At 39.8% G+C, this 25,354-nt stretch overlaps 1 protein-coding gene across 8 annotated transcripts in view; it reads right to left on the bottom strand.

Annotated features, from left to right (window-relative positions):
- The window catches only part of BCL11B (BCL11 transcription factor B), a 183,886-nt gene that overhangs the window by 86,911 nt on the left and 71,621 nt on the right, over positions 1–25,354 (bottom strand). For 6 of the 8 annotated variants that reach the window (XM_081950636.1, XM_081950637.1, XM_081950638.1 and 3 more), the window contains one exon: positions 5,943–6,149. The exons of the other annotated variants lie outside the window; for them this stretch is intronic. In XM_081950636.1, coding sequence (XP_081806762.1) covers positions 5,943–6,149 — 207 coding nt within the window. The remainder of the gene's footprint in view (positions 1–5,942; positions 6,150–25,354) is intronic. 8 annotated transcript variants of the gene reach the window in all.

The raw sequence follows: 25,354 nt of genomic DNA, 5'->3' as shown, positions 1-25,354 counted from the left end.
GTGGCATCAGACTTTAAAACTTATTTTTAGAACTTTGAAGCCCAAAAAATTATCTCTCCATTGTATTCTACCTAGGCTTCAAATCTTTACCTTTTCTATGAATTTTATTTTAACATTCTTCAGATTGTGTGTTAAATTCTTGTTCTCTTTTTAATGCACTATTTTATATCAGTATAAAATAAAATGTGTGTGTGTGTGTGTGTGTGTGTGTGTGTGTATAATCAACTGATAAGGAAGAGAACCCGTGGTTGAGTGGTTAAGACTCCTGCCTAAGATACACTTTGTGGTCGAAAGAGGAGGGAGCGGAGTGGGGGAGGAGAGGGAAGATAGCATTCCTGTTCAGGGCTCCGTAATACCAACGGTCGTGGGGAGGGGCAGGTGTGAGGACAACTTAAGAGCGCGTAGTCGGTTGGGAGACCGGGGCTTTTGGTCATTCCCGGTCGTTTGTACCAACCCCTGCATACTAGGTGGTCAGGATCTACAGACCCAAGGCCTGAGACTGCTGTTATGCAACGCGAGGTCCGTTGTCAATAAGGCCCCCCTCATCTACGATCTAATTTTGGAGGGGGAGCCGGACCTCGCCGGAATAACCGAGACCTGGTTGGGCCACGAGGGAGGTCTACCCCTTGTGGAAATGTGCCCACCAGGTTATCGAGCATTTCACCAGCCTCGGGCCCAGGGAAGGGGCGGTGGGGTAGCAGTGATTATCCGGGAAGACTTAGAGCCGAGAGAGTTCACCGTGCCGCAGACATCCGGGTGTGAGTCCCTCGTCGTGAGATGGGGCCCAGGGAGGCAGTTGGGCCTGCTGATAGTATACCTGGCTCCTCGCTATACGTCAGCGGCCCTGCCCGAACTCCTGGAGCTGATCTCATCGGTGGCGGTTGAGACCCCCAAACTTTTAGTGATGGGAGATTTCAACCTGCCGTCGATGGGAGAAGCGTCTGAGGGGGTGCGGGAGTTCATGGCTTCCATGACAGCCATGGACCTGACCCAGTTAATTCAGGGCCCTACTCACGAGGGAGGCCACACCCTGGACCTTGTTTTTGTCTCTGGCCAGTGGACGAGTGATCTGGGAATAGGGGATCTAGACATTATTCCCCTGTCATGGTCGGATCACTCACTTCTCCGGCTGGACTTCCCTGGTGCTACCCCCCGCCGCGAGGAGGCGGAACTGGAAGGTATTAGATGGTTCCGCCCCAAGCGCCTGATGGAACCAGATAGGTTCCAGACGGAACTTCGGCCACCTCCTGTGGACCTGACCCGCCCCCGGGTGGAGGACCTGGTAGACGCATGGAATAGTGCGACTACCGGGGCCCTAGACCGGGTGGCACCTTTGCGGCCTCTCCTGCGGCGACGAACCACCCTGGCACCTTGGTTTACCGAGGAGCTAAGGGTGATGAAACGCCACAAGAGATGCCTAGAGAGTCGTTGGAGATCCTCCCGTTCCGAATTTGACCGAGCACAGGTACGAGCATATTTGAAGACGTACCTTGTGGCATTAAGAGCGGCCAAACGTCAACATTGTGCCGCTCTTATTGCGTCCGCAGATAACCGCCCTGCCGCCCTGTTTCGGGTGACCCGCTCCCTCTTGTCTGAGAGACCACGGGAAGCCCCACTACAGGGCAGAGCAGAGGAGTTTGGGAAATATCTACAGGACAAAGTCGCTCAAATCCGGACGGGATGGGCCCCTTTCAGTGGTCCAGTAGAGACGCCCGTGGCGAGTCTTGAGGGACCGCTTTGGGAGGAGTTCGACTCGGTTGCCATCGAGGATTTGGACAGGTTGCGTGGACATCTGCGACCCACCACATGTTTATTGGACCCGTGTCCCTCCTGGCTTGTACTGGCATCCTGGGAGGTTACGCGCGACTGGCTCCTGGGCCTGGTGAACGCCTCGTTGGGTGAGGGGTCCCTACCGGCCGCCTTGAAAGAGGCGGTGGTGAGGCCCCTGCTCAAGAAGCCTTCCCTGGACCCAACGGACCTAGTCAATTATCGTCCAGTCTCCAACCTTCCTTTTTTAGTGAAGGTTGTAGAGAGTGTGGTGGTACAGCAGTTCCCTCGTCACCTGGAGGAAAATGATTATCTAGACCCGCGCCAGTCCGGCTTCCGACCCGGGCACAGCACGGAGACGGCCTTGGTCGCATTGGTTGATGATCTCTGGAGGGCCAGAGATAGGGGTTGTTCCTCTATCCTGGTCCTATTAGATCTCTCGGCGGCGTTCGATACCATCGACCATGGTATCCTGTTGCACCGGCTAGAGGGGCTGGGAGTCAGGGGCACCGTTTTACGGTGGTTTGGCTCCTACCTCTCTGATCGGACGCAACGTGTGTTGGCAGGGGAGCAGAGTTCGACCCGGAGGCCACTCACATGTGGAGTGCCACAGGGATCGGTGCTCTCGCCTCTCCTGTTCAACACATATATGAAACCGCTGGGCGAGATCATCCGTGGTTTTGGGGTGGGATATCATCTGTATGCTGATGATACTCAGCTATACATTTCCACCCCGAACCACCCCAATGAGGCCGTCGAAATGATGTCCCGGTGTCTGGAGGCCGTACGGGTCTGGATGGATGGCAACCGACTAAAACTCAACCCTTCCAAGACGGAGTGGCTGTGGCTTCCGGCCTCCCGGTTCAACGAGGTGCTTCCATCTCTGGCCATTGGGGGCGTCCAACTAGCCCCCATGGAACAGGTGCGCAATTTGGGCGTCCTCCTAGATGCCCGGCTGTCCATGGATGACCATGTAACAGCCGTGGCAAGGGGGGCGTTCCATCAGGTCCGCCTGATGCGCCAATTGCGCCCCTTATTGGACCGGGATGCCCTACGCACAGTCACCCATGCGCTAGTGACGTCTCGCCTGGATTACTGCAATGCTCTCTACATGGGGCTTCCCTTGAGATGCACTCGGAGACTACAGTTGGTCCAGAACGCGGCCGCGCGGGTGATTATGGGGAGGACTAGATACTCCCCTGTAACACCTCTCCTGCGCGAGCTGCACTGGCTTCCTGTGGTCTACCGAGTGCGTTTCAAGGTTTTGATTATGATCTTTAAAGCGCTTCATGGCACAGGGCCTAGTTACATGCAGGATCGCATCCTGCCCCACACATCCCTACGACCAATTCGCTCACACAGAGAGGGACTTCTCCGGGTGCCGTCCGCCAAACAGTGCCGGGGGGCGACACCCAGGAGCAGAGCCTTCTCTGTGATGGGCCCAGCCCTGTGGAATGACCTCCCCCGTGACATCAGGATTACTTCCGATCTCCGCTCCTTCCGTGTACAGCTGAAGACCCACCTCTTTCAATTATCTGGCCTGGCTCAATCGTAATTTCTCTTATTCCTCCTAACTGTTTTTTAAATTGTCTTTTAAACGTTAAATTTTTAATTGCATATTGGGTTCTTACAATTGGGGTATTTTAATGTTGATTTTTAACTGTCTATATGATGTAATTTGTTACCTCCTCCGTGTCCGTGTCCGTGTATGTGTATGTGTGTTTTGTATGTATGTCTATGTGCTTTTTATACATCCTCTATGTTTTATATGCTCCATTGTATGCCGCCCCGAGTCCTACTTGGAAAGGGAGCGGCTAATAAATTCAAACTTATTATTATTATTATTATTATTATTATTATTATTATTATTATTATTATTATTATTATTATTATTATAACAGCCCGGGTTCTAATCCCAGTAAGGGTATGGCTAGCTGATGAGAGCTAATTAGCTCGAAATAGATCTATCCTAGTCTCCCTTTATTTATTTATCAGTACAATTACAACATATATATATATATATATATATATATGTATGTATGTATGTATGTATGTATGTATGTATGTATGTATGTATGTATGTATGTATATATATATATTTACTGTTATTTTACATGTTTTGTTGGATGCGGGGAGGTGCATGTTACAGATATTAAGATATTAAAATAAAACAAATTTCCTGTATTTAAAACCTAAAGGGTACTTTAAATCTTTTATCAAACTATTTCCCCATGTAATCCCTTACACTGAATATGGATTGTTTTTCTAAAATGCTATGACAGCATCATTTATTTCCATATAAAAATATGGAAAAATTAGGTTATTATTTCCTTTATGAAGGTCTTATGAATATTACAAGGATGCATTCAGGTCATAAGAAACCAATAAATGAATATTAACCTTGGAAAGTAATAACTAAGCTATATGTGGCCTAGAACTAGACATCTTGCTTTATCTTAACTTTTAAACCAGCCAACTCTACAAGAACAAAATTCTCACATATATTTAAGCTAACACCATCCATACTAGCAGCATATCATGGTTATTTGGTAACATGCATCAGACAATTTAAACATACTAAACAATATCTAAAGGTTACCACTTCTCAAAAGAAAAAAATATTTTTTCATGTTCAGAGGCGTACTGGGAAAAATATATTTTATATTATAAGTAGTTTAGGGCAAGGGCTTTTATGCCTGACAAATCAGTCTATGCCAAAGAAATAAAAATGTATAATTGCAATAGTAAACACTAAAAGCCTTAGACAATATGAGTGGCTAACTTGTTGCAATAAATGAATGCTAGCTACAGTGGTTTGAAAGAGTGTTAAAACACAATGAAATCCCTTCAACTTACATTTATGTAAAATTGTTCATGTCTAGAATTCATTGTTTATTGCAACCCAAATATTTATATTTAATTCATTCTTGCTTGGTCCATTTCTCACCTTTTTGCTTTTCCTTTTATTCTTTACCTTTTATTTCTCTGTATAAAATTGTTACTTTTTTTCTTTTGTATGTCCATCTCTTTATTAGATCATATATAAGTTGTAGATTACTGATAGTATGTTTTTGTTACTTATATTATGAATATTTGTAGTAGAAGTAAGTCAAATCCCGATCTTCTGGAAGGATTTTCTTATTAATGGTAGCCTTAATATATTACAAGAATAAAATGAGAACCTCTCACAAAGGCATTATTCAAACTTCATTTATAGCAATAAATGAAATTTTAGAAGAATAATTTTTCTTCCACATTTCAGTCTGATTTTTCCTTTGCTATTTAAGAGCTAAAGATGAGCCTAGAGATTCATTTCATTTAATATTCTGGTTCCCACCATGCCCAATCAAACTTGAGGGCAACATTATTTTCTCCCAGCAGTTATTATTCAAAGACATGTTACCTCTGCATAAACCTTGCTTTTAGCCCTTCTAATTAGTAGTCATGAAAGCCAACAGTCATCAAATGCTGGAGCAGTGGATATCATTGTTAAATTATGCACTTCATAAAGATATACTTGTTTTGTTTCACTATATCCTAAGATAGGGACTCCAATGGGTCATCACCAGCTATTGAACTTCTCCCATTGAACTTGCTTTGGGTGCTGGCCAAATCTGGGTAAAATTAGTGAACTACTTTTTCAGTGGTATTCAATATTTACAAAGTCTTTTCCATAAAGATTGGTTTCCTTTCATTGCTTTCCATACAAGTCAGTGATGGAACAAAGACAAAATTAATGAGAGGCTTTTATAGCAGTGGAGGGAAAGTGTGCGAACCACAAGTATGCCATGTTCCAATGAGATCCGAAGAACCAAATCATCAGGAAGAAAGACTTCAGATGCTAACTGTTATCCAATTAAGTTTAGCATAAACAGCCCAGAGAGATGAAATCTTGATATCAGAGTATCACATTTGTAGGAGGATTCCCAGACATTTGATCACAATGCAGTGTAAACAAACCATCAGCCCCAGTGTTGGTGGCAACATCTGAGATCAACTAGCCCACACCCCCGGCAAAACAAGACCAAACTGGTTTCAATTCCTGTCTCAGCAATGATAAGGAAGATTTCTAGTGCTTTAGCTCTATCCTTACATCCAAATGGACCTGATGCTTCCAGAGATATATCACGTTGGCAGCTGATCTTCAGAGAGCAAAAATAAAATGTTTCTGTTACCTGACAACTGACAATGACATCCAAATGTGCCTGATGTCTCACTCTGAGACCCGCCAACTGAGATTGCGCGCGCACCACAGCAGGGCAGGCTCAGGCAGGGCGGGACTGAGGTTAGAGCACGGAGAGGTGGCGGTGCGATCACTGATGCATGAGGGTGGGAGGAGGCAGTTATGGAGGCCGCCGGCAGCTTTGCAGGCCTAGACGGCCCTGAGGAAAAAACAATAGAAAAATCTGTCAGTGGTACCGATGTTTGAAAGCAGAGATGGAGAATAGGAGCAATGTAGGGCTGGCATGACCTACAGTACATATTTGCTTAACAAACTGTAATGGAAGGAAGGAGCCTAACCTTGAGGAACTGGATAAAAAGCCACAACCAAGCTAACTGTTAGGGGGGGAAATCTGAGTCTGGGTCTGCAACTATAAGGTGAATAAGCATCTCAGAAAAGACGCTCCCTTGTTTTCAGGAAAATAACAGGAGGAGGAAGCGCATAGAGATTGTGCAATTGAGGTCAGTCTTTCAAGGTAGACCAAACTAGGAAAACATCCATGCAAATACTACTTGTATTATAAGGTTATAGTAAAAGAATCTTGCAAGTCTGAATGCACCTCTCTCTCTTTATCATCCTTAGAACTAGGTAGAGTTCTTTCTGATATGCTTTGTTAGTTTACACCTCTAGCCTGGACTCAGATTTGTTTTATCTAGTCACCGTCCAGGTTATTTGTCTTCCTCCTGTTTCTCAAGGTTATTCCTTCTGCCCATGCAAACTCACAGGGCAGAAAGAGACGGTAGTCAGTAGAAAGGCTTCTCTCTCCACTAAGGCCTTTCCTCTGAGAAGGATAGATAACTGTATCGTCCCCCTGTCTTTTAAATGCCAAATGTGTTAGTACTATTTATTTATAAACCATCAAGGTACATGGGGTGGGATTCAGTATAGTACTAGAATAACTATATAAATAAGTGAATGAATAAAGGCTGCAGTCATAATACCAAAGAAAAAACATGACTATGAAAAGCATAGTTAAAGAATCTCTGATCTAGATGATAAATTTTGATCATCCATATTTTATATGGTTTGTCTATGGGATTTTTTTTCTTTTTATCTGTATATCCACCGAGGAAATATTTTCTTTCCCTATGCCAGATCTTCTCAAAGGAAGAGAATATAAATATAAATACATAAGCAATTATTTTGCTGTTATTTTTCTTCTTCCTCAGTAACTCTCAAGACATTGATAGATATGCAGTCCTTCATATTCGACTGGTAGCTTAACAATTGTTCAAAGTTATGACTGACCCGAAAAAAATGGCCTTATGTTATGCAACCACACTTCGGGCGCTTAGCAACATAGCCCACTTTTACGGCCATTTGCAGCATTCTACAGTCACATTACTACACTTTACAACGAATTTGCATAAAACTAACACTTCTGGTTTTTGGCAAAACTGCACCACAGCAAAACCATGGATTCTCTTAATAACAACAGTGTTCATTTGACTATAGAATTCACACTTACCAAAAAAAAAGTCATAAAATCAGGTCGGTCATGTTTTATTACCAATTCAATTTATGAGCCTAATCGGCAGGCTCCATTACAGTATCAATTTGAGGACTACTCTATAGAGCAGGGGTGTCCAAACTTGGGAACTTTAAGACTTGTGGACTTCAACTCCCAGAATTCCCCAACCAGCCATGCTGGCTGGGGAATTCTGGGAGTTGAAGTCCACAAGTCTTAAAGTTCCCAAGTTTGGACACCCCTGCTATAGAGTCACTAACAGCTTAATCTATCTGTGACTAGATTATTAGCTGTTTATTGGCTTTTTTACTTTCCATTTTTTATCCCTCCATAGTACAAACAAAAAGATTACAGGTAGAGTTTAGCTATGTATCATGTGGCAAAATGGCCAGCATCCTAGCAAACTTCTGTCAGACTCCAGAAATGTGTGATTTATTTCTGGAAGTGCCAAGCAGCAAAGAAATGTGCTTTAAAAAGAACATGCCAGTTGTTCTGTACAAATATAAATTAATACTGTTGTTTTGTTTGTCCTAAAAACCAAAATAGTGATACAAAAAAATTATATTTAGACAGACATTTTCCAATAGTGTATATTGTTGAGTTGAGTTGTTGAGTTGCTAAAAAATTTTTTGATAGTTTATGTATTTTTGCCCACTCTCAAGAGCTGCTCTGATCATAATTTACCAGGTCAAAAACACCACTTCTGATAAAACAGATTCATATGCAGGAAATAACCTGTCATAATAATCCTGTAAGAGTTCTCAGCAACATTCCCGCTGTTATGAAGGAACCAAAAATGGAAGAGTGATAGGAGAGGACAATGTATGAGATAAATCATCTTATAGGCATTAGAGAGGAGCACTAGGGGACATTGCCAGAGCTATAGGGCATGTGCTTAGGAACCAGATTGAAAGGGGATTACTGTTTATGGCCATCCTAATTCATCTCGCCAAGAGAATAAAGGGGGGCAGCTGCTTGCCAAGTTACTACTGAACCAGGCCCAGCACACTAACACAAATTGCCACAACTCATAGCTGAAACAACTTCATACAACTGCCAGGAATCAAGCTCCCAGAATAAAGCATTTATGGCCCATTGTGGCTTCGTCGTTACTTGAGCTGCAGCCAACAATGCATTCTACATGTTTCATTTCTGCATTATATTTCCCATGTTAAGTCTATACAGAACATAACCTTTCTTTGTAGCTAATAGCTGGAAAGAAGCATTGTACCCTCAAACTCTATTATTCATTTAAAACGCATACACACATATCTAGAAATCATCTGTTATTTAGAACTGTATTTAGTCTCTGTTTCTGGTGTGTTGGAAATGATTTCCCTCTTGCTCTCTTGGCAGTCATCAGAATGACTTAAGCAATTAAATAAAAGCATAACCCAGACACATTGCATGAAGTTAACTTTTAGTTAGAACTCAGGATGCTGTACCCATTTTTCAATAACTAAGTATTTGGCTGCCACTAACCTGATGCTCTTGAATCAATATACTTATTGCAGTAATCAACTGCAGTTTCTGTAATAAGCTTGCAAGTATAATAGTCTGGCAATTTATTTCATGTGAATTTTATAGACAAAGGAGTTTAAAAAATTACAAACTATGTGTTTGTAATTTCCAACTAATTTAAATATAATGCCTATCTACACTAGTATATGCTTCCCAAAATACAAATCTTTGAAAGAAATGGGAATACAACAAAACAAATAACAAAATGCATAATAAAAAAACACCTAAGCTATTCACTACGTATCAATTTTATTTCAGAAATCACACAAAATTATTTAAATTATAATTTTAACTGAGAAAGTGCCCTTGATTGGCTTGGTGAATGTTAGAAATGGGAACTGGATCCTGGTTATCACATGCTTTTGGATATTGTTAGTGACAGGAAGCTTCTAAACAGGTTTTGAGGGATAGATATATATTATAATATGGAGACTATATTATAGTGATCTAAAATTGGGCTAAAGGACAACTGTTTAGCACTGAAGCTATTGCCTAGTATATGTTCTATGTTTTTACATTATTTAAAAGCTACTTAAAATCACTGGAAAAATAATCTGAAGTATTATCCTCCATATATGGTAATACCTCTTACTTGAACTGTTCCCTGTCACCTAACTCTAAGGCAATGTTAGACTTACAATATTAATAATTTTATTATTTATTAAAGTTAACATTATTAGATTTTTATCCCAACTTTATTACGTTATAAGTAACTCAAGATAGAAAATATATCTAATACTCCTTCCTCCTCCTATTTTTCCCACAACAACCCTGTGATGTGAGTTGAGCTGAGAGAGAGTGAATGACTCAAAGCTAGCTTTCATGCGTAAGGTGGGAGTTGAACTCGCTGTCTTTTGTTTTTCAGGTCATCATCTTAACCATTCTGAAAACTGCACTTTGAAAACTGCTTGTGTTCAATAAAGAACTATAAATACTTAAAATTTGCTATCTGTGACTATTTCAGAATTAGCCTGATCTGGCAACATTATTCATATCATACTTTTGCAGGAGCCAATCAGGATCGGTCATTGGGACCAGAGGTTTTGCCTTCTAAACTTTTGGACTCGTGCTGGAGCCCATCTTCAATGAAGATGAATCTGGATCGGTCATCTCTGGTCCTGGTGACCGACTCAGATTGGATCCTGCATATTTATCACATCATGTAGTAAGCTCTTTCAAATTGGACTATGCTTGAAGAAGCATCAAATGCTACAAAAAGACTGCTAAACTGCAAATTGATACCTGGTTATTATGATCATATTACTTATATTACTTGAAGGCAGCGGTGGGATTCAAATAATTTAACAACCGGTTCTCTGATCTAATGATTTATTTCAACAACCAGTTCACCAAACTGCTCAGAAACCTAACAACTGGTTCTCCAGAAGTGGTGCAAACTGGCTGAATCCCACCACTGCTTGAAGGTTCTGCAAAAGTTGTTAATTGTTTTCTCTTATCTGTAAACAGCTTATGTGCTGATTATCTGCAGAACTACCTTCTTTATGAACTTGCCTAAGTATGAGCCGAAACAAACATTTCTGGTCACAGATGTTTGGATGCCACCTTTCAGACTATTCTCCATCAGGAGCTAAAATTGGTTTACATCCTTTCTTTTTAGGGGAAAAAAAGATTTATTTTTAATCTATTTATGTGAACAGTCATTTAATTTACTAGTAATGGCTTAAATTTGTTTCAATGTTTCAGTACAGTTTTATTGTTTTATGTCTTTATTAACTGCTGTTGTTACTGGATTTATTGCATCTCAGACACAGTTGAGGAAAAGTGTTGTATAAATACTATTAAAAAATTAAACTATAACTATTACTTATGATTTCCTCCTCCCTATTTGCCTAGAAGGCCTAGTTTTTCATTAAAAATAGCATTTACCCTCCTCGTGTTTTTCATCTATTTGTCCCAGTCTGAAAACTATAGCTAGAATGGTGATCTGATAGCTACAGATGTGAATCCAATAGAAATACTTCATCCTTGGCACTGCATTCAGCACTTCAGTCTGCATGGACTGCATTTGATTTTGTCATTTATCTTAAATGGCTAAGAGACTACCAGGGCAACACATTTGTGTGAAGTTGTTGCCAAACCACAAGTGAAGGGCCCTAAATCTTTGGCATAAATACTTGAGCTCTGCAGCATCAAGGATAAAATATGTGTCTTTTGCGATTTTTATTTTTTAAACAGAGTCTGGACCTTCGGATTATTTACTCCTTGCTCTCCCACCTTCTCATTTCAAATTGTTACACAAACAGGTAAAATAAGATACTGACAGAAACTGCACCTACATTGCAATCTGGAAGTGACTTGTCTGTGGAGCCAATGAAAGCAGATGGCAGACATGGAATGTCTAATTATATATAAATAATTTTGCTTGGCATTTAGAAAATGCATAGATAGTGTCATGATCTTTTAATACGACAAGAAAGAGATAAAGTAGGAAGAGTACAGAAGAATTCCTAAATGATTTTAAAATTTAAGTTTGTAATTGCTGAAAAAAATGTATGTATATTCTATTTACATAATGTTACAATTTTTACTGATGCTCTTGGTTTCATCAAACCTACAATGTATGAATATTGCTGATTCTTCAGAGAGAGAAGTAATTGCTTCAGAGAGAGAAAACTTGTTTGTAAAAATCACAAATCAGGAATGGTCTCACTTCAAAACAGCCACAGGCTGAGGTTACATTTTCAGAAGCCCTTTTTAACCCCCTCCCTCAAAACATAGAAATGCGCGCGCGCACACACACACACACACACGTTTTTGGAAATCACTTTACAATTTCACTCTGATTTTTCTTTGGCTATCATATCTGGGTTTCAAAATCCAGACAATCACTAGATGTCAGTAAAGAATTGTTGCCATCTACTGAGGTTTAAGATTTTTGCAGTCCAAATTGGTATAGATATTTAGGGTTATATAGAGACTTTTCTATATATAGCCCTATAGTTTCCTAGATCCAGATGACTTAATACAAAATGGCTACCAATTTCATTCCTGCTTTTCCATTTTCAAAAGCAGCAAAAAATATCCACAGTGAAAAGAAAGACTTGAAGTTAGTGTCATTACTATTTAGCTGCACCCACTGGAGTAATTTATTTTCATCTGAGAAAAAAAAAACACACACCGATAACCCCCTCCACAAATAGGATGGAGAATTTTGAGAAGCCATTTTCACAGAACTCGAAAAGGCACATACCATTTAACTTTTTTAACTTCTCTCTAGAATTTAACAAAACAGACTGCACAAAGGCCACAGGCCTTAACATGTTATGTAACTTATTCTGACCAAGGCTTTGCAAGTTTTTTTGCAGAAACCACACCCCAATTAAATACAAGGGTGGCTAATATCTTCTGCACTGAGTCATATCCCTTGGGCTCTTGAATAGTTGCCAAAATTCTAACACAGTCAGGCCTACAGCCTCTTCTGTTAGACAAAGTGATTCTTAATAGGTAAAAGTAATGAGAAAAATTATTCAAAACAACTGCAGATAAGGCAGAAAAACTAAAAAAAAAAATGCAGCCTTTCCCAATCTGGTCTCCTCCAGATATACTGACCCAACCCATAGACCTAATAGTTGAGCTAACTGATGGATGTATTCAACATATCTGGAGTGTGCCAAACTGGGAAAACTACACTATCCTATAGTACAGGTACTGTGTTTCCCCAAAAAATAAGACAGGGTCTTATTTTCTTTTGAGCCCCGAAATAAGCACTTGGCCTTATTTTCGGGAAGGTCTTATTATTTTTTAAGTGCAGGAGGCAGCGAATGTAGTCACCCCTTGGCTGCTACTGTATTGCAATATTTTTGGGAGGGCTTATTTATGGGAAGGGCTTATTTTAGGGCATGCGTTCAAAAGCCCATTTGGGTTATTACTTGGGGAGGTCTTATTTTCAGGGAAACAGAGTAGTCCTTGACTTACATTCATTTAGTGACCATTCAAAGTTACAATGCCACTAACAAAAGTGACTTGTGACTAGTTTTCACACTTACGACAGTTGCAACATCCCCATGGTCATGTAATCAAAATTCTTGGCAACTGACTCATTATTTGTGATGGCTGCAATATCCTAGGGGGATTGAGACTTATGGACAAGTAAAGTCAATGGGGAATCCAGATTCCCTTAACAACCACATTACTAAGCTAATAACTAAGGTGATTCACTTAACAACTGTGGCAAGAAAGGTCATAAAATGGAGCAATATTCATTCAACAACTGTCTCTTTAGAAGTATAAATTTTGGGTTTGATGGTGGTCATCAGTCAAGGACTACCTATATCTAACACTGGCATGAAAGACAAAGATTATGACACCTCTGATATGTAGGTAGTCCTTGGTTTATGACCACTCACTTAGTGACCATTCAAAGTTATGCTGAAATAAATAACTTGTGATTGATAAACACACTTACAACTGTCACAGCACCTCTACAGTCACACGATCATGATCTCAGTACTTGGCCACTGACTCACATTTATGACGGTGGCAGCATTCCTAAGCCATGTGATTGGCATCTGAAACCTTCCGAGTCAGCTTTTAATAAGCAAAATCAATGGGAAGCTATTAGGGAAGGTTGCAAGTCATAGTCATGTGATATCTTGCTTAACAACCGTGGCCAAAAAGATCATGAAACTGGTGGTGGCTATTTGATGCCTCAACTTAACAACCACGCCACTCAAAATGATTTTTCTGATACCAATTGTGGTTGTAAGTCAAGAGCTACATACATCGCCTATAATTTTAGAATTAAGAATGAGTTAAAGACAAATAAATAAATACCAATTTAATAGGTGGCACTTACCATGAAAAGAAAACAATGACATATTAGAATTATGCTTTGAGACAGAGATAAAAATGTGTAATATGAAAATATACATAAGTGTTAATAAAGACAATGTTGCTTAGAAATAGCTGAGATATTTCATTGTACAAACGTTGGTTTCAGCTAGCTCCAAATTGGAGAATAATAGTAATTATTTCCCTACTGCAAAACCTATAGTTTTGGCAAGCTTTAAGATTTCTCTAGTTTCATTTCTGTAGTGCTATTATTTTTAAGAGACATCAAGGTTAATCCCATTATAACTCTTATAAATATTCTAGATTTTGGAAAAAACCAAAGTATCAAGATATGGTGGAATAATAACAGAAGCAAGAGGGACTAATAAATCATTACAGGTTTTGGTTTTACAGATCTCATATTTTACAGTAAGCTTTTTTGCCACATTTTCCTGCAATGTAATATTATTATCAAACACCACATATTTTTTTCCTACAGGCGTTTGAAATACATTATGTACTTAATTTACCAGCAACATAGGTATGAATTTTTTGAATTTGTATTAAGTACAATGTCAAATACAGCACAGCAATGCTGCTTAAATAAAGTAAAACTAAATCTGCTTCTGGTGCTGGAGAAACCAAGTCATACTTCTATTTAACACGGAATACACACACACACCCACAAACACAAAATGACAACTGCATACAGAAAGTGATTTCTCTGTTGTTATTTACAGTTGTTTGGATTTTTGCAGTTCAGATATCCTCAATCAATACTCTTCTTTCATCTTCATGTTGTCAAAGAGAACATCCTCAAGAAAACCTAGTATTTTAGAATTTTTTAAAAAAGTGTTTAGACAAACCAGGAAAACGGAAGCAATCTACCCTCAATATGTACATAATATTGACAACCCAATGGAAGGGAAAATTGGGTGAAGGACAGAAGGCAGGCAGAATTAATTGGGGGGGGGGGGAGGACACTGAGGAAAAGCAAGTTTATGCTGAAAAATTTTATTGCAATATCACAAAAATCCATAATCCATAATAATACTGCTGTATCATTATAGTAGTAAATTCCAGATTATAATTTGTCTTCCTGATTAATGTTATTGGACTTTGCCAATCACAAGAAAAAAATTGCCTTAGAATTTGATCTACTGGAGTCCTATTAAGCCAGCTTTAAAAGTTAAGTAATGTTTTTTTTACAATAATTCAATTTAAAAATTAAATTTCTGTCCTTTCCCTTAATGTCCATATATATTATGTTTAGAAAAAAAATGAAAGCAAACTGTCAATGCATATTAATTAAAAACGGAGAATAGGCTTGCTCAGCTAAGAGAATTATTTTTAATACTAGAACTGCTTATTCTTATCACCATCACTATTATTTTCATTATTTTTCCATTTTTCAAAGGTATATGCTCTCTAGTTTAAAGCACATACATATTATAAACACAGTAATAGAATCATAATTAATATGAAAATGTTAAATCAAGGTAATATAATACAACAGATCTGAATCATGTGAAATAACATTTTGTTACTACTTTCTGTCTTGCTAAATGAAAAAACCCAAATACCAGTAGAATTCTCTTGTAAATGGAAAACAGACTTATTCCACAGGGGATATATTAGAATATAAAATACACTATCTATTTTGCATATTGGTATATTCTTTAGACCATAAGGTATCATTAAATTATAGTTACATGCTATACCAATTTTTGAAGTAGCAGAACAGGTTCAATATTAACGTGAGTTTTCATTTTTATCTTTCCTACAGTGAAACAAAACTTGGAACTGGACTCTCCATATCAGAAGCGATCAAGAATGTTCAAAAAGTGCACCCCCTCTGCTTTTCATGGAAGAATGCCAGTAAGTATGGCTTGAATTTAAGTCTGCTTTTGAACATGCAATCTCTCTGGTACTTTGATTTTCCTGTATGGCCATTAGGGAAACAGAGAAAAAAATCTCTATAAACCCCACAGGTCTCTGGATCAGTTTACTTCACCTACTAAAAGTACCCACTTCACAGCAAGATAAGATGGATTTTTAAAAATAGAACAATTAACAGTAAATTCACTTTTACCTTTACCCTGTCATCCAGCAATCATCCCCCAATGCAAATGCGTATGAAACAAATAGTTTCTTGGTCTAGAATTAAACATCGTTACTGCAGATGGGAACTTTGGGTTGGAGACTGTAGACACTGATGAATACCAAACACATCTAAGATATTTTTTATACTTCCTCTCTCATCACATAAGCTACATATAAGCACACAAAAAGAAAACGAGAGCAGTCAAAGAAAATCAAACCACAAGATCCAAATAAAATTTAAAACATACACAAAAGGCTTGGGTTGCCACATTTAAGGTATGTTCCTCATTTATTTTCATCTGTATCTAAGATCTGTGGGAAAACACTGCTAATGCATAACTGCACCCACATTTTTTAAAAATAAACCAAACAGAAACCCGTGTAAGAACACAATTTTTGCACTCACTCTTTTTTCCTTTGCCTTTGATTGTCTGAGTAAGAGTAAGCTTCTTTTAAGAGTCTTCTGATTTTCATAGTGGAAACATGACCATTTTCTTTTTGTGTAAGCTGTACACAAAATTATTTATTTATCATATTGCCTATTTCTTTACACCCATCTCCCTTAGAAATTTACAAACCTCACACAATTTTTCAAATTAAACTATTTTTTACTAAAGAATTGCAAACTGCTTCATAGATATTAGAAACAAAATACGCAAATTATATATATTTTCCACATCACACTATATGTGATGTAGAGCATCGCAACTGATATACATGTATGCTACTTTAAAAAAATTATGCATACATAAAAGACAGCCACAATTATCCTAGGTCCCATGGAACTAGCATACAACATATGTTCCCAGTCAAAACAAGAAGACTATGGCTCTCAACAAAATTTAGGTGCATCTATCAACTAAACTGGGATGTGAAGCTGCTGATGTCACATATGAATCTTAGATCAATCTCTCCTTTAGTTAATTTAACATCTCACCACTTTAAATACAGAAGCAAAAGCAAAGATTAGGAATTGGAAATTACATGGGTGGGTGGGGTGGATTTCATGTGCAAAGTATTTGGATGCTATTGAAACAAAAGATGCTCTAAATCCTGTGTGTCTTTGTGTTACAAGACAATAGCAGGCAAAAGGTATTCAAGGGATTGTATTGGATACTGACATTCTTAACCTTTTTTTACCTATGAATAATCATACTGTTATACCAGTGGTGCAAAATTTAAAGCAATGCTGCCTGTTATGGATATTGATTCAAAGTCACCGTTGTACTGCTACAGAATTTTACCATTCATAGATATCTAGACTGACTTCAGTTACCTCCATATACAATTCAATTTAGGAAAGAAATATTATAAAGCTTTTCTAAAACCTAGCTGATTTACTCTTTCTTATTAATCATTTAAATAAATATTTTTTACAAAAGAAGCTGGTAGTCAATATATCATAATGCACATAAAACAACATCTACAGAAAAAGAAGTAAGAACAAGTACACATACAACATGCTGAAGGATAACCAAAAGAGCTTGGATGTTCACCAATGCACCAGCCAAAATCTCTAAACAAAATGCATAGGTAGCAAGGGTTTTTTTTTAATGTGCAGGAACATGGAGCAACTGATTTCTAACAGCCCCTTTAAACCTGCTTGATATTTTTTAAAGCAAGCAAGGATTTATTCTAAAAATGCATTTCTTTACATCCAGAATTCCTACTGATTTCGTATAAATGAGTCATAGATCAAACAAGAAATGTTGAGAGCAGGAAAGAGAGGCTGAAAGTGAGGGACACTGGCATAGAAACCTGATAGTCTCCTTACTGCCTCCCCCTGTCTATCCCACCCACCCACCCCCATGCCAAGACATTAATTCTCACAAGTCAGAGAAAATTACTATGCATGAATGCAAAAAGCATGATCAGGAGTAATTAACGTGGCTTCATATGCAAATTTTATTAATGCAGAAGTACAAAGTCATTATGCAAATGAAACTTACGTCAACTCTCTTGACAAATATTCATCTCTGAAGCTCAAGTTTCTCCTTTTATTGAAAAAAAAGCACTTTGAATTTAAAATAAAAGAGAGAAATTGGGGAGGAGAGAAGTGATGACTTTATGACAAGTTTGTGAAGTTGGTTTTCAACCCCCCAAAATCTTGCATTGTTGGGTGTGTGCTTTTTTTCCTTGTTGTTGTTGTTGGCAGGTACACGACAGAAAAGCTGGAGGGGGGGGGAGAAAGCTACCAACAGCAGGCAGCCAATCAAAACGCCAGCGGCAGTAATGAGTGCGATTGATGACTGTTTGGCTTTACTGCAGGGTAATGAACTAGAATCCAGTCTGAGGAGAAAAAATATGAATATTCATGAAGCTGTGCTCCTGCCTTTGATGATTAAAGAAATTTTTAATATTCAAATAAGCGCTTGCCAAGTGATTAACAAAGAACAAGCATGCAGGAATATGGAAATGGAACTGCGGAAGATTGGGGAGTCACAGCCTGAGCAGCAAAGACAGCACAAAATTTCACAAACAAGATAGGCAGATAACCCAATTGAAGCCATACAATTAAAAAAAAATTAAATCATTGGTTCAATGTTTTATCAGCTGCTTTCTTTTTAAAATGGGGGATAGAAAAAAAATGTCTAAGTGAGTAGCAAGATTGGATCAGGGAAGGGGAAATCATAATTAAATATACTGTTTGCTCACAGACGAAAAGCCCATTTCCTCATAAAGCATACCCTGAGAAGAAGATTGGGCTTTTTTAAAATAGTAATTATGTTTTGGTTAAAAACCGATAGAGCTACAGAAGGATAATTCTACTGGGAAACTTGATGCACTGGTTTTCATTATATGGTTTTGGAAGGTGTGTGGAGAATTTTATTTCTATCACTACAATCTACAACAGGGCTTCTCAAGTGGAAAAAAAGCTCAGAAAGCTATAAATGGTGAAAATCTATAACCTAGGCAATGCCAAACCTATACAGACCATTAGATGATCAATGGTTTTTGTTTTAATGTTATCAGGCTGCTCCCAAGAGATATTCAGTCATTTGAAAAGCATCCTGTGGTACGCTGAGTGCTAAAAGACCTTATGTTTAAACCTGACACGTCTTTCTGGCAAATGGAGTTGCAGGCGCAGTTGAAAAAGCAGGAAGGTGAATTTTTTTACCACATTTCTCTGACTCTGTGCCTCTTCCAAAGTGTTGTAGAGGCTTAGGGATTGCACAGAGTGTATGAACAATTTGAGAGAACATGAGACACAATGGACAAGTTTCAAATCTCCATAGAAACAACATCTTTGGGAGAGGTCATACTTTAATAGGAGAGCATACGCTTTGTGTGAAGAACACCCCGGATTCTATCCTTAGTATATCCTGTTAAAAATACTTCAGGGCTAGAAAAGTCCTTAAAAAAGTCACCATGAGAAGCAAATTGGTCTGCACTACACTGGAATGGTATTGTTTAGCGTTAGGAACTTCACTGTGTTCAACTGCATCAAATATACGTAGATGCAAAGGTAAAGTTACAGCAGATCCTCTTCATGGCAAGCTCTAGTCCCTGCTTCTTACCAGTGCCTTATGGAGCAGTAGAAGGCAGTTTCAGATATGTATCCTTGGAAAGGAAAAAGTAGAAAATAAATTTATAAATCACCGGCCTTCTGTACCAGTTTTCTGTCTCACTTAACACCTATCAATGCCTTCATCTATTGATGTTTCTATGAATTCAGCTTTACTATTTAAAAACTCTATGAAAGAGTCACAATGAAGCACATAATAACGATTTAAATGATAAACATGGGTGTCTCATTCCAAATACCATTAATTAATTAGATGATGACATCACCTTTTAAGCAGTTTGGAATAAGAAATGTTGAATCCCTCATTATTGCATGGTTAAGTATTCTATGATATTCCAGAGATGAGAAACTACATGTTCAAATCTCCTAAGGGCAAGAAAAACAAGACCTTTCCGCTTTTATAACTGTATTCCATAGATCAACAATGAATAAGCCATTGGTGGCTAAAACCACAAAGTGAGTATGAGTACATGACAAATATGGGAGGAGTTAAATTTGAGCTTTATGGATTCCATTTCATTATTTACTTGAGATCTATCTATGTGGCATAACTGCAGTTGCAACATAGCATCAGTTCTCAACAATCATGGTTAGTTTGTGCTTCCAAGCACCACAAAAGTGGATTTGAGAATCACAGGTTGCTATTTGTACCACAGAAAACAATTATCTATGACAAGGCAGAGGTTAGAACATACAATAACCATTTTACCCTTTTTCTTCAGCTGATTATGGAAAGCTTTGCCTTTCTAAAAGCCCAAACATGCTAATTTAAGTATTAAATTCTTAAGTTTCACAAAGATAGCCTTTTCAAAAGTAAGGTCAGTAAATCACATGAGGGGAGAAGGGGAGGGGAGAGAGGAGAGAGACGGGAGGAGAGTTTCACTTGTTTGATAAAGCTAAGAATCCTTCATACTCATAGCTGTGCAGTTCTGAAAATGTGCAGTTGTGAAAATGAAATGTAAAGTTTCACAATTCCTGGTCAGCTATTTGAAGCAAAAGGCCACAAAGGAAGACAGGAACAGTTCTGTAATTATTATTTCTCTGGCACTGTAGCTACATTAAGTTGTTCTTATAGGAATTTTGTTTTTCTTTTATGAAATGCACCCACAGAGGTTTCAGCATAAAGTGGGTAAGAAATTTTATCCTTTTTCCTTCTGCAATTTTCCCTATACATCACTGTCCCAAACAGTCCTTCCCTTGTATCTGAAAAAAGATATGGATATCTTCCAGCAACATAAAAGGTCCATTCTCTCTGATCTCATATGCAGATTGCAGTTTTCATAGTTTATTTTTACTTACAGGGGAAAGGGGGAGAATTCTAGTAAAAGTGATATATGTATGAGTATTATGCATATCCAGTATTTCAAAAAAAAATTATTAGAGATTTACAACAAGCACCTCACACATCTGGTATGTTTAGATTACCTTTTATTAAAAGGTATAAACAAAGATTATGTAGAAAGAGAACCCTATAAACTGCAAGAATATTTTCCTATTACCAGTTGACTTCTCTCAAAAGAGTGTAGTTTTGTACATATGGTTGCATGTGTGAAATCCAACCCCTACCATACTCATAGAGAAATGGCATGGTCATAAATCACTTTACCATGACCCGCAGCTAGTATAATCCACTCACGGCTCATTTAAACATATGGGATTAAACATTTTTTGTAGCATTATAAGGTAATTACACAGAATAGAAGGTTGACGTAATATGGCTTGTGAGATTTTTTTTTTCTTAAATTGAAATACCTATCCTTAGCAGTTAGCTCACATTAGGCCGTATGTCAATTTGAACGATTTTCTTCATTCTTTATCAAATATGAATGGAGACTTCTATTTCATTCATCCATACTATAATAATATGAACATCAAAGCCTATGAAGCAAGTAAGCAATTCAAGCAATGTTTTAGAGCAGTTCTACTATATCAAATATGTTTATTTCAGAAAAAAGCTGCTACTTCTACTTTCATAAAAAGCCCTTCCTTGTGTCCACAATGGAATTTGTGGGGAGAATGAGAACTATGAACCATGTATTAACTAAAATAACTTGTATCTTACTGCAATTTTAATGTAATTTTATCAGTGGTGGGATTCAAATTTTTTTACTACCATTCTGTGGGCATGGCTTGGTGGGCGTCGCTTGGGTTGATGGGCGTGGTAGGGGAAGGATATTGTAAAATCTTCATTCCCATCCCAATCCAGGAAAAGGTTACTGTAAAATCTCCATTCCCTCCCCACTCCAGGGGAAGGTTACTGTAAAATCTACATTTCCTCCCAAGCAGCTGGGACTCGGGAGGCAGAGAATAGATGGTGGGGCCAGTCCGAGGTGGTATTTACTGGTTCTCCGAACTACTCAAAATTTCCCCAACCAGTTCTCTAGAACTGGTCAGAACCTGCGGAATACCACCTCTGGTTTTATACACTTATACATATGTTTATGGTTTGATTTTAATGTAATCTGCATAGAATCACCTTGTTTCAAAATGGATGGCAACAAACTTAATAAATAAATTACTGTATTAAAAAAATCTCAACAATTCAAAAATTCTGAATGCTCATCAGCAGGAAGGTTCTGAATTTTAGTTTAATAATAATTAATACAAATATTTTTCATACCTCTAGTATCCTCTGTTCAAGAATTTTGATGTATACACAAGGCTAAATAAACTTAACTTTAAATTTATTCCAACAGTACCAAGAGATTGTCCCAACAGAAGTGTCTTTCCCATGTATACACTCATGCCCTGAAGACCTTGGTTAGGAATCTCAAAGCAGCTCTAAGTCTTTTGAGTATAGACTTTGCTAGCTTCAAGAAGATTCAGACAGCAAACCTCTCTACACTTAATGATTTTCACAGATCTATTAAACTTTAATTTCCTATCATAAATACATATAAACAACCAACCAAGATTCACCACTACTTTATATTCAAAGCCTTGGGTACATTAGAATTGAGGATGGAGTTTAAAAAAAACTGTTTCATTGATAATGTGTACTGGATATAAATCAATCAAAAAACAGCTATGAGATGGGAGTAACTAAGTCTCATAAGCACATATGAAGACTTTGGAGGTAGCAATTTAAACTTAAATTAGCAGGATGACATAGTGATCTTCAGAATGCAGAGCCCTCTCAACATCAATTTATCCATAGTGTAATCTCTATACATTTGCAAGAACACTGTTGTATGCCACATTAAATTCTGAATGTGTTTTAAGGTTCACAGCTAGCTCAAGCAGAGCATTATTTCAGCCAATAGAATCTTACAATACCCCCACAAGATCAGAGAACAAAACCTGGAATACGCAGTAGGGGTTTACAAATCCTTTAAAGGAATCACTTTGCCATGCACAGGAACAGTTACAAACCATCTGTTTTTGAATTGTTAAGCTATCCACATCTCTTTCCAATCCGACCCAGTTGCTTCGGAAGCCTTTTCCAGCACAGCCACTTTGCTTTTACTGGGAAAAATGCAAAGCAAAATGGCTGTGCCTGGAGATTCATGCAGACACAGCAAGGAACAGCTTTTGATACAGCCATGTAAGTATGGCAAAAGAGTCAGCTGCTTCACCAATTCATAAAAAGTGCTTCTTATATACCCCTAATCATTCCAAAAGCCTTCTTTCAAGGGTTATGCACAGTCTTAAAAACATAAAACTTCCCTATGAAAGGACAGATTTAGTTGAAAGGAAATTATCTTTCTGCCACAAATAATATTTTTATTTATTTCTTAGGAGGTTTTGCAGGATTAGCCAGGTTCCCGCCCTAGGGTTGGTCCAGGGGTTGGGGAATTCAGGGGGTAGGGTGTGTTCCCTTATGATTGTTTTCAGATGTTTTGCAGTGGGCTTGACTCGTTGAAACTGGGAACCAGAAGCAAGGAGCACAGAGGTGTGGCTTCAAATTAACTCTGTCTCAAGGCCAATTGGACATAACAATACCCAATCCTGGCTAGTCCTGCAAAACCTCCTAAAACAACAGTTCAGGTAAGACCAGCTGTCATTTTCCAGAGGAATTTTGCAGATTAGCCAGCATTGGGACATACCCAAGTTAACGTCCCTCAGGGGGGGCACTATTGGTCCTGGGCCCCTCATGCGCTACCACCTGTTGTAACACCCTACGACCAATGCCGCATCAGCCGATGCAAATGTGGCTAATCTGTAGTGCCTGATAAAGGGAGACGGGGACGCCCACGTAGCCGCCCTGCAAATCTCCACGATAAGCGCTTGTGTGGCCCAGGCCGCCGAGGTAGCCCCACTCCTGGTGGAGTGTGCTGTGATGCCCTGGGGCACCGGAAGGTGCTGAACCTCATAGGCCAATGTGATGGCCAGCTCGATCCACCTCCCTATAGCCGAGGACATCCTCTTCCCCAGGGAAGACGGATAAAAGGAAACGAAAACCGCCTCAGACTTCCAGAGGCCCTCCATACAGCTCCGTGCACCTCCGTGCGCAAGGCACGCCTGACATCCAGCCGGTGCCCAAGGTGCTCCCTATCATGAGATGGGTCTGGACAAAAATCCAGTAATACCACCTCCTGAGACCTGTGAAAAAGGGAGTTAACCTTGGGAACAAAAGTCGGATCCAGTCGCAGGACGACCCGATTGTTGTGGAAGGTACAAAGATCCGACCTGGAGGACAATGCCCCAGTTTGGAGATGCAACGGGCTGAGGTTACCGCCACAAGGAAAACTAACCTTAAGGGTTACGAACTTCAGGTCAACCGTCCTCAGAGGTTCGAATGGTGCTCCTGTCATTGCTTGGAGAACCGTAGTGAGGCTCCATGTCGGAAACCTGTGGACTACCGGGGGACAGAGATTCCCCACACCCTTAAAAAACCTCTTAATTAATGGGACCTGAGAAAGTGGAAGGAGCCCCTCTCCCCAAATAATCACGGAGAGGGCTGCCACCTGTCTCCTGAGGGTGCCATGTGAGAGCCCCCTATCCAATCCATCTTGGAGGAACTCCAAGACGTGCGGTACTGAAGCCTCACGAGGATTCGCTCCCGAGACCCAGCACCACTCTGCAAAGACCCGCCAGGTGGAATCATAAATCCTAGTGGTGGAACCCTTGCGTGAAGCCTCAATTGTGGATCTCACCCTCTGTGAAAGCTGGGCGGCCCTTAGGCACTCCTGCTCAATCTCCACACAGCTAGCTGCAGCCACTGCAGCTCGGGATGCACCAGGTTCCCCTGTCTGAGGTCCACATCCTTCCCCAGGATCCTCCACGGGTGTGACACTGACAGGCACATTAGGTCCACAAACCACACCCAGCGTGGCCAGTAGGGAACCACTAAGATGAGCTCCGCCCTCTCTGATATAACTCTCCGAACTACCCCAGGGAGAAGGGGAAGGGGAGGGAAGACGTAGAGCAGGCCCTCCGGCCACAGAATCTGAAGCGCATTGACTCCCTCTGTCCCCGAAGCCGGGAACCGAGAGAAGAACCAATCCACCTGAGTGTTCTGCGGTGTGGCAAACAGGGCCACCAGGATGGCCGAACCTGGAGCAGATGGCCTGGAATAGTTTTGGAGAAAGGCTCCACTCCCCGTGGCCGACCGTGGCCCAACTGAGCCAGTCGGCTTGATGGTTGTTCACTCCTGTGATGTGCTCCGCCCTGAGCGATCGAAGATGCTTCTCCGCCCAGGCACCGAGTGCCATCGCCTCGGTTCGAAGAGCCCTGGAGTGTGTGCCGCCCTGTCGGTTGACGTAGGCCTTCACCGCCACGTTGTCGGTCAGCACCAAGACGTCTCGATCCCGAACATGGTTCTTGAAGTGCCACAATGCCAAGTGAATCGCCAATTTATATTGTGTTGGAGGTCCAACCAGGTCCAATGCGCCATCCGGGACTCCAGGAGAGCTCCCCACCCGTACAAGCTGGCGTCCGTTGTCAGAATGAGGCGCTCCAGCTCCCTGAACTGCAGCCCTCGTGTAGCGCTGGGGAGAGCCACCACCTCAATGAC

The sequence above is a fragment of the Natrix helvetica genome, assembly GCF_964273705.1.
Source record: "Natrix helvetica genome assembly, chromosome: 1".
Lineage (NCBI taxonomy): Eukaryota > Metazoa > Chordata > Lepidosauria > Squamata > Natricidae > Natrix > Natrix helvetica.
The sequence above is the reverse complement of the archived record's forward strand: the minus strand, read 5'-3'. Positions and strand labels throughout refer to the sequence as shown.